The 13,938-nt window shown below is 41.4% G+C and overlaps 1 protein-coding gene across 2 annotated transcripts; it reads right to left on the bottom strand.

Moving 5' to 3' along the window:
• Positions 1-10,004: 10,004 nt before the first annotated feature.
• Positions 10,005-13,732, bottom strand: LOC149024907 (alpha carbonic anhydrase 4-like). 2 transcript variants are annotated; one of them, XM_089143023.1, is made up of 7 exons: positions 13,369-13,732; positions 12,541-12,758; positions 12,134-12,240; positions 11,894-11,996; positions 10,675-10,833; positions 10,547-10,600; positions 10,005-10,292 (listed from the first exon to the last, which is right to left on the bottom strand). In XM_089143023.1, the coding sequence occupies exons 1-7, from the start codon at positions 13,460-13,462 to the stop codon at positions 10,218-10,220; spliced, it is 810 nt and encodes a 269-aa protein (XP_088999149.1). In that variant the 5' UTR covers positions 13,463-13,732; the 3' UTR covers positions 10,005-10,217. The 2 variants fall into 2 exon arrangements, with proteins under 2 accessions (XP_088999149.1, XP_088999150.1); XM_089143024.1 differs by lacking the exon at positions 10,005-10,292 and adding an exon at positions 10,343-10,384.
• Between the last annotated feature and the right edge of the window lie 206 nt (positions 13,733-13,938).

Below are 13,938 nucleotides of genomic sequence, written 5' to 3'. Positions count from 1 at the left end.
GTGCACGCACAGTCTTCCTCTAAACAATAAAGCACCATCCATGGATATACCAAAGTCGGGGTCCGACTCGGGATTCGAAGAAATCTTCTCAACTTTGATCAAAAGCTCTTGATCGGAACTCAGCAGAGCAACAATCTTATCTTTAAGACCAGATCTTGCCGTCATGGCGAGAAAGAATAAAATCAGAATTCTCGGGGACAATTTCCAAATCAAAACTCTCAATAGAAGACCACAATGGTAAACTCAAAGCATTCAAATCCAAAGTCTTCTTCGGTTCTTCCTACTAAGAGCATCAGCAACAACGTTTGCTTTCCCGGGTGATATCGAATATCACAACATAATCGGAGACTAGTTCCAACCATCTCCTTTGTCTCATGTTCAACTCCTTTTGGGTAAAGAAGTATTTCAAACTCTTATGATCCGTGAAAATGGCAATCTTCTCACCGTAGAGGTAATGTCTCCAAATCTTCAAAGCAAAGACAACAGCGGCAAGTTCTAGATCGTGAGTGGGGTAATTCCGCTCATAATCTTTCAATTGCCGAGAAGCATAGGCTACGACCTTGCCATGTTGCATCAAGACGCAACCCAATCCAATCTTTGACGCATCGGTATAAACCGTCATACCACCGGAACTATCGGGTATAGTCAAAACCGGGGCACTTGTCAATCTATCTTTCAACTCTTGGAAATTCTTCTCACAGGGCGTCGGACCAAACAAACTTTTCTTCTTTCCCTGGTCAACTTAGTCATAGGAGCAGCCAACCGAGAAAAATTCTCAATAAACCTTCTGTAGTAACCCGCCAATCCAAGAAAACTTCTTATTTCCGTTACCGACTTCGGTCTTTCCCAATCAGCCACAGCTTGAACTTTTTCAGGATCGACACGAATACCTTCGGCTGAAACCACATGACCAAGGAATACTACTCTCTTAAGCCAGAAATCACACTTGCTAAACTTAGCGTACAACTTCTTTTCTCGCAACCTTTGCAAAGTGAAACTTAGATGACTCACATGCTCTTCTTCGCTCTTCGAATAGATCAAGATGTCATCAATGAAAACAATCACAAACTTATCAAGCACATCGTGAAATACTCGGTTCATGAGGTCCATGAACACCGCAGGAGCATTGGTCAATCCGAAGGGCATGACTCTAAACTCGTAGTGACCATACCGCGTTCGAAAAGCTGTCTTGAAGATATCACTAGACTTCACTTTCAATTGGTGATATCCGGACCTTAAGTCAATCTTTGAGAACACAACTGCACCCTTCAACTGATCGAAGAGATCATCAATTCGGGCAGCGGGTATCTATTCTTGATAGTCGACTTATTCAACTCACGGTAGTCAATGCACAAGCGCATACTACCGTCTTTCTTCTTGACAAACAAGACCGGAGCTCCCCAAGGTGACACACTAGGCTGTACGAAACCTCTATCAATGAGCTCATTCAACTAATTTTGCAACTCTTTCAACTCAGTAGGAGCCATCCTATATGGAGCTTTAGATACCGGAGCGGCACCAGGGACGAGATCAATAGAAAACTCGACATCCCTGTCTGGAGGCACTCCCGATAGATCATCAGGGAAGACATCAACAAAGTCGCAGACAACCCTGACTTCATCGACTCTTTCCTCCACTTTACCCTTGCCTTCGGATGAAGCATCATCCACTAGGGCATAGACTTGCATCGGTGCGGACAAGCACCTTCTTACAAACCCTTCTCTTTTCCCCCTGAAATTCTAAGACCGGACTTCCACAAATATGGAACTGAATCTTCTTTGAGGAACAAAGGAACACAGCTTTGTGGGCTGTTAACCAATCAATTCCCAAAATAATATCGAAGTCCTTCATATCAAGAATTACAAAATTGGCTTCCAAGTTCTTCTCACCAATCAACACAGGACATTTAGATAACCCCTTATCTAGTTTCACAACAGACCAGTAGGTGTACTAATCAATAAACAACTAGACAACTTCTCGGGGATTAGGTTAGTCTTCTTGATGAATGCGAGATGACATGAACGAATGAGATGCACCCGTATCAAATAAGACAAATGCAGAAATAGAAGCAACTAACAATGTACCGTAATCACTTCATGGCTTGGATCCTGCTCAAGACCGGAAATACCGAAAACTCTACCAGAGGGAGGAGCAGGAGCACTCTTCACCACAGGAGCAGGCTGTTGGGCAGGCCGCTTCGGACAGGCACGAGCGAAATGACCAGCTTGCTTGTAGTAGAAACAAACAGGATTGCTGGGTCCAACAGGGGTAGCTGCAACAGAGGGCTTCTGAACAAAAGGCCTAGCACTTGCACTTGCTGGTGGTCGGTTTCTGCCATACTGTCTAAACTGGCCAGGCTGCTGAAAACCCGAGTTCTGACCTACACTCTTAGGCTGAAAGGTAGGAGTGGGGTAGGGTGTAGGTCTCACAAAACGCCGATCATTACGATCCACCAAACCAGAGTTCCTTGGCTGCCAGGGCTTTTGCACACGTGCACTTTCCTTCTCTGTTTCTTCCAACTTCTTCGAGTTCTGCACCACTTGAGCATAGCTCACTATAGGCTGGACTATGAGGTAAGCTTTAATGGCAGGGCGCAGTCCTTTGAAGAACTTCTTCGCTTTGGCGAGGTCATCCTTCAGAGAATCTGGAGCAAAGAAATGAAGCTCCTCGAACTTCTGCTGGTACTCCAACACAAATAGAGATCCTTGTGTAAGAACCATGAACTCAGCTTCCTTCGCATCTTTCACCGCCTCAGGAAAGTAATTCATACAAAAAGCCTCTTTGAACAACTCCCAAGTTACAACTCCCTGCATGCAAACCTTCCAAAACAAGCCGAGTGGAGATCCACCATGCATCAACTTCTTGTTGCAACTTCTGTTCAAAGAACAGAATCTTCTGAGCTTCCGAGCATTGCAGATGTCGGAAAGCCTTCTCTAACTCACGAAGCCACTTGTTAGGAAACAAGGGGTCCTTGGTAACTCCGGTGAAAGTGGGTACTTGCATCTTCGGAAAACTCTCCATCAAAGGAGTATGAGGAGTTCCAGCTAAACCCCCCGCATTCAGGATCTGCGGCATGAGGATTCACATTAGCACCAGCTCGAGTCTCATTATGCGAGTCATGAAACCCACCAACATCTAGTTGAACCGAGCCGCTTGTCGCTGCATCATATTGCCCATAATGTTGGCAATATCTCGGAAACTTCCAACATTCGGGGCACCAGGTATCTCATGGGTACCCTGATCAACATTAGGTATCTCACCACCTCCATGAGGTATTTCACCACCTCCATGAGGTATTTCACCACCTCCTTGACCACTGGATTCACCACGCCCACTTCTCAGAGTAACCATTCTGCAAAACTGAGAACATCAAAATACCGAATTTCGAAGTTTCAACATAAACCACAAGTCCAAATGATTTGAAAACTCAAATCATGCTCAAATATATCCATATAGTCATCAAACAATAATCCATAAGGCAAAAATCACATTTTCCAAAAATTCAACAGCAAAAGAGGTCTCTGTGACCATTGGTCGAGTGATTGGTCGACTGACCCAGTCGACCAATGAGTCAACCAATGCAGAGAGAATGCGAAAATTCGCATTATAAGCCTCATTTCCACATTCCAACTTCATTCTAACTTCTTCCAAAGGTGAGAGAGCTCTAGGGAAAGTCTCCAAATCTTCACAAGTGTTCTTGAGGTGTTTTGGTGCTTCAACAACAACACAACAACACACAATCATCACAAACAAGGTAAATCTCTCATTCTTTCTTCCATTTTCATCTTCTCATGCTTGCATTTCAATCAAAACCATGCTTTGCTTGTATCCAATGCTAGAAATCATGCTTAGGAATGCTTAGAAACATATTCCCTGGATTTTAAACACAATGCCATGCATAGACAACAAGTTCTAACATATTGGTGTTCATCTCGCAACGTTTTCATACCGAAATCGTTATCTTTAGAAAAATTTCGTTTTCTCTCAAATCGCTTGAAATTTTCGCACGAGATCAAATGCTACATGCTCAAGATGATATTGTAGATAGGTCCATACAATTTGATTAAACCAATTTCAACTTTTCAAAAATCTAATTTTGACCTAAATTGCAAAATCCCTGAATTTCCTTCTTGCTGAATTTTTCGCTTAAATCCAAGTTTTCGATCGATTTTCTTCAAACAAACTTCATAGACATGAAATTCCAAGTATTGCGCACATGCTAGTATGTTCAAATCAAATTTCCCCCAAATTTGAAATTTTCCGAAAAATTACGGAAATACCCTTTTGACTCAAATCTTAAGGTAGCACTAACTGAAATTGTCTCTTGTCTCTTTCACAGATACACTATGCAGAGGGGAGGGCGAGGACGAGGTAGAGGTCGTGGTCGCATTGTAGGGGCACTTAGGGGCAGAGGTCAGGTTCCTTCAGAGCCTAGACAGGAGGTTAGGAGACCAGACATGTTCGACACACCTCAGGCCGAGTTCCTGTACGAGGCCTACTTTAGTTACTGCAATATCGAGATGGGACGTCTCTACTTCACTTACGCCAGCTCAGAGTCTTTAGGATTCGGCAGAGATTCGACACGTTGCAGTGGACTCATCTCTTCACCGAGGATCTGCCGGTATACCCGGAGCTAGTGAGGTTGTTCTTCAAACAACCTTACCTACACGAGAGGAGGCTCGAGGCCAAGGACATCCACTTAGACTTGTCCTAAGGAGCAAGGTCTTCCGGACTCGGATTCGCTTTTCCACCCGAGCACCGGCTGAGATCTTGCGGGTTCCTTACTATCCACACAGATGTGTGTGGATACCTGCAGGAGCGGATCCGGACAGCCATCCGATGCCGTACGAGCTTCGCGAGATATGCTCTACGCTATGGGATAGTCGTCGATGCTTCACTCCGTGGACCAGCGGACGGATGACGGATTCTCGCACGGATTATCGGTCGCATAGTCGGCCGAAACATTATGCCGAAGGCCGGACATCACCATCGGGTCACGGTGATGGAGGCCTTAGTCATCTACCGCATCTACATGGGCTTCAAGATCGATCTCTCCTACATCATTCAGCAGGTCATGCTGGACTTGGTTCTGCGGCCTAGCATGCGGAACCTTTGCTATGGGAGGCTACCGACCTTGATCTTCGGGCATTTCGGGGTGAGTTTCGAGGATACACCGGTGGACACTAGTTCACGGGGATACTCAATCGGGACTCGGACCATTCGTCGATGAGACTGCAGCAGCTCGAGAGATCTCCCGGTCCGGAGGGTGAGGATGATGAGGAGTCGAAGGATGAGGATCAGGAGTCGAGGATGGAGGAGAGGATATCGGTCCCGATAGTGATGATCAGGCCGGAGATGATGCGAGATATGCACGAGGCTAAGCCGGTGCATCACGTGTTTCCTTCATCACACTTCGAGGCAGGTGGCCCTTCACATGCAGTTCCAGAGACTTCAGATCTTGGGGCACAGATGAGATCGATGACTTCCATGCTTGAGAGGATGGAGGTCAGATAGGAGCAGATGTACGGGAGGATGGAGTCACGACAGGATAGGATAGAGCATCGGGTGACTCGGCTAGCGGAGGAGTTCGAGCATACGGGGATCGAGAAGATCACCTAGATAGATCTGTACCCTAGGATTTCCATTTATGCATTTCAGATGTAATCGTTGCAAAAACTTTTGAAATTAATGAAGTTCATTTTGTTTCACTTAATTATTGTATATTATGCACCTTTCTTTTCTTTGCATTAGTGACATTTGTTTAAGTATAATTATGGTATGTTATTCGAAAATGTTCTGTTATGCATCAAAGGTTAAGTTTCTAATCCAAGTGTTCTATTATTCACTTCTAAGAGTAGAAGAGTCATTTCAGATCAATGACTCGGGAATGTTCGATTATTGTCTTTTGTGGTTAGGATTTCCTCGAACCTTGGGCTCGATACCAATCATCACATCCTCCCAGCCCGGTACCCTATCTGGCATACCCGAGAGTGTGATCCACAGCCCGAAGATCAGGTATCGAGTAATCAACCTCCCACATAAACAATAACATAATCATGAACAATACTAATAAAAGTGCGGAAGATAAACCATAGATCCAAATAAGGAAAGAATGAATCATATATAAATCAAAATACTAGATATAATCAGAGTGTCAAAACAGATAAGTAAAGTGAGGCAAAATCCCACTCTACAACCAGCGGAAAAGTAGTTCTAAAAGAGAATAAACTAGACAAAATCTAATCCCAGTAGCAAGTACAATGGGTAACTAAATTATTCTCCACTTTATAAACAACATCCCTATAAGTATAAATCTCATAAACGGCACAAGGGCGCTTCCACTCAATGGTCGGACTAAGCATCGTACGGAGCATAACCACTCGCGGGATCTTCAGTGTAATTGTTGTAACCGCAATCACCTTCCCCGGAGATATGCCTCTTCGCCTTGCGCTTCTTCATAGGGACCGTCATAATATTCAAGACTGCAGAATAGTCTAACAAACATTGTACAATAAAGAAATGAGTTTCAAAGAAACTCAGTAAGGCAGTTAAATCCATAATAACATAAATGGCAGGATTTCAGAACAAACATAAATGCAATATGGTATGAGACAAGCAATGAATGAATGAATCTAATTCTATGTATGTTGGTGGTCTCTATTGGCGAACATGCTTTAAGTCATAGCACCGTACTTCTTTAGGAAGGTCTCAATCACTCATCATCAGTTGGTAATGGGTCCGGCATCCCTCGGGACATTCCATGGCTGGGGGTTAAGTCACCACTCTCTCACATCACCATTGGTCTAAGTACCGGCGCATGTCAGGGTAAAGCCTAGCCAAATGCAAGTCTTCTACTTAGTTACATCAAGGCAGATCCAGATAAGTCCATTCCTTGTCCCCGACGATCCTTTCCGGTATCCTTCACACTAGAGTCCTCATAGTCCCTGACTACGGACTCATCAACCCTATTGATCATCCACATATGGTAAACGGGAAGCTCTCACGTCCTCTCACGGGTTGGTTACCGGTCTTGAGCGCCCGTGAGCCCAAGTCTAACCATATGCAACCCTACCAATAAATGGCCCCCACAATGTGATTCCTGTCCTCTCACGGGTTGGTTACCGGTCTTGAGCGCCCATGAATCCCCATTGCTACCACGGGTCGTTCGGTCTCAATACCCCTCCGATTAGGGTCTGACATAACGGGACATCCTAGCCAAACACTACTAGACAGTCCTAGATATGTCATCCAACAGTTTAGGAAGGTGTCAAGAGGGCATCTCCGGAAACATCCCATAATATTCCCGTAGTAGTCCAAGGACAGAAGTGTCAAAAGGACACCTTTCCTTTCCAAACCATACTTAAGCATACACATGCATCAATTCATATCATCACATAGATGGTAACTTCATATATGGAAAGAAATCACTAACTACAATCAATTTGTATATAACTGGTAAGTAAATCATACATGAATCAATTCAATATGAATAAGTAATGCTACTGATATCATGATAGTACCACAGTAGTATAACATCATGAGAATCTAATTAAAGAAATAACTTAACAAGATTCAAATAAAGAAACTAAGATATGCAATTTATGTTGTTAAAGAAGTAACCATCCTTACCTTTTATAACTCGCAAAGGAATCCTAAGAAATCAAGTAAGATCTTGGCAAACTTGAGAAGAAGGTCCTAAACAAGTGTATACAACATATTAGGAAAGATCCCTAACAGAAAAGATACCAAAACATCCAACACGGACCAATTCTGGAGTTGTTGTACTCATTGGTCGAGTGGATTGGTCGATCGGTCCAATCGACCAATCGATCGACCAATGGCACAATAGCCTAAAAAAACAGAGTTTTAAGATATAAAATCCGAATTTGGTGGTTCAAAAGGGTACTAATCAAGGGGTAAACTACATCAGTAGTATCCTAACATAAAGGGGACCTCAAAACACTAATCCAATCAAGCCATCAAGATCCAAATTAGGAAACAAAAAGTTACCATAATTAGATCAACCATGGATCTTGAAGAATTCAAGATAGAAATCAAAGACAAGAACAATAGAAGAATGGATCATTGCTTCAGGTAAAGGTATTATGAAAAGCATACTTAGATCTTCAAGGAAATAGGCTTAAAAGCATAAATCTAAATAAGGAAACAAAACCTACCATATATGTAATTATCATGATTCATGAAGAAAACATGGTATGGTAGAAGAGGAACAACTAGAGATTGATAGATCATGGATCATGAAAAGAAAACACAGCAATTGACTACTAACATGATCAATATAGAAGATCCAAGGAGATCGGAATTCAAATCGAAGTTAAACAAAGACTAGATCATGGTTTGATCATGATTCCTTCAAAAGCTTGCAATGATCATGGTTAAGGTCATTGTTCTAGCCATTAATCCTTAGGATGATCATGAGAGACAAGTCCAGAGATGTTTGCAACAGAGAATGCAACATCTCCTCTACTGTCTCAACTCAAAAAGGAAAGAAAAAACAGAGATGGAGGAGAAGAAGAGAGTGTAGACATACCTTTGATGCAAAAGGAAGAGTTTCGACGAAGATCCGTCAAGAAAATCACCAAGGATGCAAGGGAGATGACTTGCAGAGGTCTTTGGTTCATTCCAAAGAGTTTGGAGGCAGCAAATACGAAGTAGACTCGAGATTGGACTTAAATAGAGCAAGCAAGACCTAATTGCCAAAGACAGCACCCATTGGTCGAGTGGATTGGTCGACTGGTCCAGTCGACCAATCAGTCGACCAATGCTGACAGCAATTCCAAAACAGGGAATTGAAGACCCAGATCAAATCCAATCCTAAAAGGGTTTTGCACACATAACAAGTGACTTACCTAATAGGTAGAAATGCCTTCAAACCATGATAGAAAGCACTCCAAGTCCATCAACTAATCCGATCTTCATCAAGATTCAGTTTCCATAAATAGAACTTCATCTTCAACTCTCATGGATTCAAAGCCAGACACCAAGTCCTCCACTGGGATGGCCCAAAGCTGATTTCTTACTTTACTTCGGGTCACTGGACCTACAAATAACAAGGTTTCCGGGTCAAGGTTAGGGCTGGGTTTTACAACTGCTACTGAGGGAGTGATTTCCTCTCATTCTCTTCCTTTTTGAATTATATATTGGTATCGTTTATTTTTGCGCTCTAATTATATTGTTTCTTATCCTTATCATGATTTCGTTGTTTATATGCTATGACTTTGATTATATTTCTGTTCATGATTATGTTATCATGTATGTGGGAGGCATGGTTGCTCGATACTTGATCCTTGGGGCTATGGATCACATAGCCGGGTATGCTAGGTAGGGTACCGGCTGAGTGGATGTGACAAATCTAGGTCAGAGAATTACCTTCGAATCATGTTCGGGAGTGCATTAGTTCCATCAACTAAACTCCCCTTCTTCAAGGTGCAGTTTCTTATCAAACACTGACAATGCATCCAAGTATGGAGCACCATCATCAATCTCCATGGGTTCGGAGTCAAACACCATGTCTTCTACTGAGAGGGCCCACAGTTGGCTTTTTCCTCCACTTCGGGTCTTCGAACCTTCAGACCTACAAACATCAAGATTTCTGGGTCAAGGTTATGGTTAGGCTAGGGATGGATTTCACAATTGATGTATTGATTAATCTTGAAGCATTGTAGACTTGAATTGGATTGTGAATTTTGAATATTGCTTAGAACCTTTTTCTTCTTGTGGAAGTTGTATGATGTGATTGTGAATTGGAAAATGCCTATTCGGGTGCTTCTGGCTTGGGATATCAGTAGAGGTGGTATGTGACACTATCCTCGAATTCCCCCCCATCACTTTTCATGGTTATTGTATGCCATGACTAGGAGGTCTAGAAGTCAACGATTCCATAGAGTGACCACAAGGATTCAATCCAACTTTCCATTGTGTATTCTACGATTCTATATATATATATATATATATATATATATATTCTCCAACACCTTCATTCACTAGCGTGATCATTTCTCCTGTCCAGTACAATGGATACACAACCAATGCATTTTCAACGGCCACAGAGAGATTCAAAACAAACCCACGTCCAGTATTTAACCTGCTCAATTAGACTTTCAAATTGAGTTGAAACAAGGCTTGACAGAACTAAAATAGTTATACCAAATAAACATATGCATTCTGTATGATTCTATATATGCTAGGTAGAGCCTCTAGCCTCGGGGAGAATATAACATAACAGTTCTATCATTTTTATGTTGAATGGGTCTTGCATTTTCTTCGTATCCCTGAAAAACAAAAATATAAGAAGTGAGGATGATTAGATATGCTAGAATGCTCACTCTGATGTTCATTAAAGTTCAGATTTTGTTGGATCCATCTGCAGTCACATCAGGTGATATTCAGATTAGATCATGATCATCCAGTGGGGATTTTTTTATTTTTTTAAATTCATAAATTCAGGGTGAATCCTTTTAAGGAAAAATGGAAGGAAGTTCATCATTTCTGATATAGAATTTAATCACTCTGATGAGGAACTTACATCGTGAACTGCATCCCTTAATGCCTTTACTTGCTCCCTTGAAACTGTTCTTACCTGGAAAGCAATATCTCTGTCAATTGTTATGGGGGACTTGGCAATGAAAATAGAAAATGCTACAGATGCATTACCTTCTTGATTATGGTCCAAATAACACCTTCTGTGCATGGAGGAACAGTAAGAGATCCTAGGTATCTGTAATATTTTCTGCTCCCAAACTTAATATCTCCAGGATTAATAATCCTTACGTCCTTCTCTGTCATTCCATGTGAGCCAAGTTGAGGGATAAGCTGCCAAGAAAGAGCCACATTGAATACAATAAGAACCCAAAATAAGTTTATACTTGTTTAATGTTTTCTCAGAGCAGGTGAGTGCATATTTTCTGCATGAACCCAGTTAGTTTCCCACATAGCTTATAAGAAGCCAGATTATACTTAGCAAGAAGTCTCTCATGCTACCAAATCAATCAACCGAGGGGATCCCTTTCATAAGAAAAGTACTAGACATGAAATGAAAATTTATAAATTGAAAGAATGTTTGGGATAAGTCGGACCGGACATCTACTGAGGGATCCACCAAAGGCGGGCGGCCCGGCAGCAAAGTCTGATCTTGAAAGGAGGTTGGACTCGATAGAGATGATGCCTAACACCCCAAAACCTTCAGAGTAGAATCCTGGACATATAGCAACTGATTGGAAAGAATGCCATTTACTGTATATGAGTTGGACTTAACCTCTGTCACAGGTAGGGACGCCCTAGATCTGACAACCAGGAAATGCCAATCCCGGATTGGTCCAATGGCTAAGGTAACTTCCTACCAGTTATATAAACCCTGCTGTTTAAGGCACAAGGTACACACTCATAGTTTTACTCCTAGTATTCAAGACTGTAGATTCTCACCCGCAGAGTCTTCCTTCAAGTTATTAGCATTGACTGACTTAATCATTGGCAATGTCCCCTTGACCACCATGGTCGATCGGGCACTTTGTTTCGCAGGTTTTCACTGGTTGAAGATCAAATTTTTGGAGCAACAGTTTGGAAAGTTTACTTTGCTCTACTCAGAGACCCTGATAGTGTATCCTCTTGCTTCACAGCCTACCAATACTGAGCCATGCAAGAGTTTCCCTGACTCTTAGCATTACATTTCTATTTTTAAAATTATAAAATTCTATGCCAAAGAAAAATCTTTCAATCTGATAATTAAGAAATTTAAAGACTATCCACCTGTTAATAGTTTTCTTCTATGCCAATGAATCCATTTCACAGATTAGTAGATATGCATGCAATCTTAATCCTTCTCTCTGTGTGTGTGTGTGTGTGTGAGAGAGAGAGAGAGAGCCATTAGATTAACCTTAGATAGGAAATTATTAGGTCTCCCATATTTGTAGGTGATCCCAACAACTGCTATCTGTCCAGATTCACTAAAATGGACAAGGTGCAGCTCCAAGTTGTACCTGTATAGCAGGGTATTAAAAACAACCGTTTCAGATTTCTGTCAGCTAGAAGAGGAAGCCAACTCAATACAATTTGTTCAATTAAAAATTTTAATTTAATAGTTCCTAGTTTAGATATATAACAAAAATTTACAAACCTTGTGCCATTGAAAGTGTGCTCAGAAGGTGAATGCCAATGACACTGTTTAAGACTGTAAGCTGTTCCATTTATATTAATAACCCCAGCATCTACTACCCATTCAACCTGAAATTGAACACATTCACTTAATTCAACATATAAAATTATTTGAGATCCCATTTTACACTTTCACAGAAGTAATGCACAAAACAGCTTTACCAGTACACCTACTTTGAAACAGCTTTACCAGCCCACCTACTCAAAGACTGGAGTCATATCAGGGGTTCTTGGCCGGTGCCAGACCCTGAACCTTTCAAACACAAGAAATTCTTGATATCTAGCCCATAGTTTGACTCTGGTTGGTCACCAATTGTTGATGTGAATGTGCACTGACAAATTAAAGATTAAAGATTAAAGGGAACTTACTGCAATATCATGTCCCCTGTTTACCACTTTAGCAGGGGCTGATCTGTAGTCCTTCTTCAATTTCCCCAAACCAGGAAAAACTTGAACCCTTTCGTTAAGAAGATCAATGGGAGATTGCATTCTTCCATTGGAACAAGTTTTCCATTGCGGGTCGATCTTGGCCCACTGCCTTGGCCCATTTTCTCTTCCTTCCTGGTAACCAAATGCTGTCTCATCTTCTGCTTGTTTTGCCATTCATGAAGAACCCATTTTGGGGGTGAGGCAGAATAAGAAGAAAATAAGAAAATGAGAAGAGAAAGAAATTTGGCAGACCACAACATTTCAATTTTTTGGGCGTAAAGCTGACAGAACAACATGAAATGCACAAAGGGAGCTTCACATTTCAGATTTAAGCACACTACGAATGAAACAATCCGAACACAGAAACATAAAACTTGAACCGAAAGAAACAGTTTTTCAGATTATCTTCAAAAGCATTAACCTAATGTAGATGGGAAATTTCAGATGATCAATATAGATCCAACTTTCTATTACTTAGTGGGATCACAAAGGTTCGTCTGTTCTCCAGAATCCATATACTAAGTTTCGAATCAGTCTCAACTGAAGTCTCAAACTAGCTCAGTTGGCAATGAAACTACACAAAATGCTGGCTTTTAACCGAAAAGGCAAATGCTGAAAAAAGAATACCTATCCACAAAACATGATTGATAGGAAACCATAAAATGCTGCAAAGAAACTGCACAATATTGGACGAAAGGAAACCTAAAAGAAAATTTCGAAATAAGTACTTTAAGAGTAGCAGTGCGGGGATGCTCCGATGAACATTACCTACTTCACCTTCTGTCGCTCTGCAGATGAAGAAGAGTGATGAAAGAAGGAAGGAAACGAGAAGGAGAAAAGAAAAGCTGATTTTGGAGAACATTGAGTTTTGTTTTCCAGATTGCGGTCTCTCCTTTGCATCTGGTTTTTGGAGTGGCCACAGGAAAATACATTCAATTCATCTTAGTGCCCGGAAATGTTTCCTTTTTTCTTTCTTGACTTGGTGTCAATTCGTCTCCATTCAAGATTCCTCAATGCGTGTGAGCTGCGAAGGTACCTCTCCGATTCCATGAAAAATTCTTTGATTTTTTTTTGGTGAAAAAATAGATCCATGCAACACAAAGCATAGTTCTGGTGGTTGAAACCAACACCTCTTTAGTAAACAGGTTGTAGGTTTGACTCTTCGCTTATGCATATTAATATCTCATCCCCCGACTTAATAAAGCCATTTGTACAAAAAAAAATATAATAATAATAAATAAATAAACTCCATGATTAATCGCAAGAATGCTGAATTTTTATTTTATTTTATTTTTTTGGATAAACCATTAATTTATTCATGAACTTGGTGTGGGGTCG

This window comes from Hakea prostrata, chromosome 2 (genome assembly GCF_041222555.1).
Source record: "Hakea prostrata isolate BN-2017 chromosome 2, UWA_Hpros_2, whole genome shotgun sequence".
NCBI lineage: Eukaryota > Viridiplantae > Streptophyta > Magnoliopsida > Proteales > Proteaceae > Hakea > Hakea prostrata.
The sequence above is the reverse complement of the archived record's forward strand: the minus strand, read 5'-3'. Positions and strand labels throughout refer to the sequence as shown.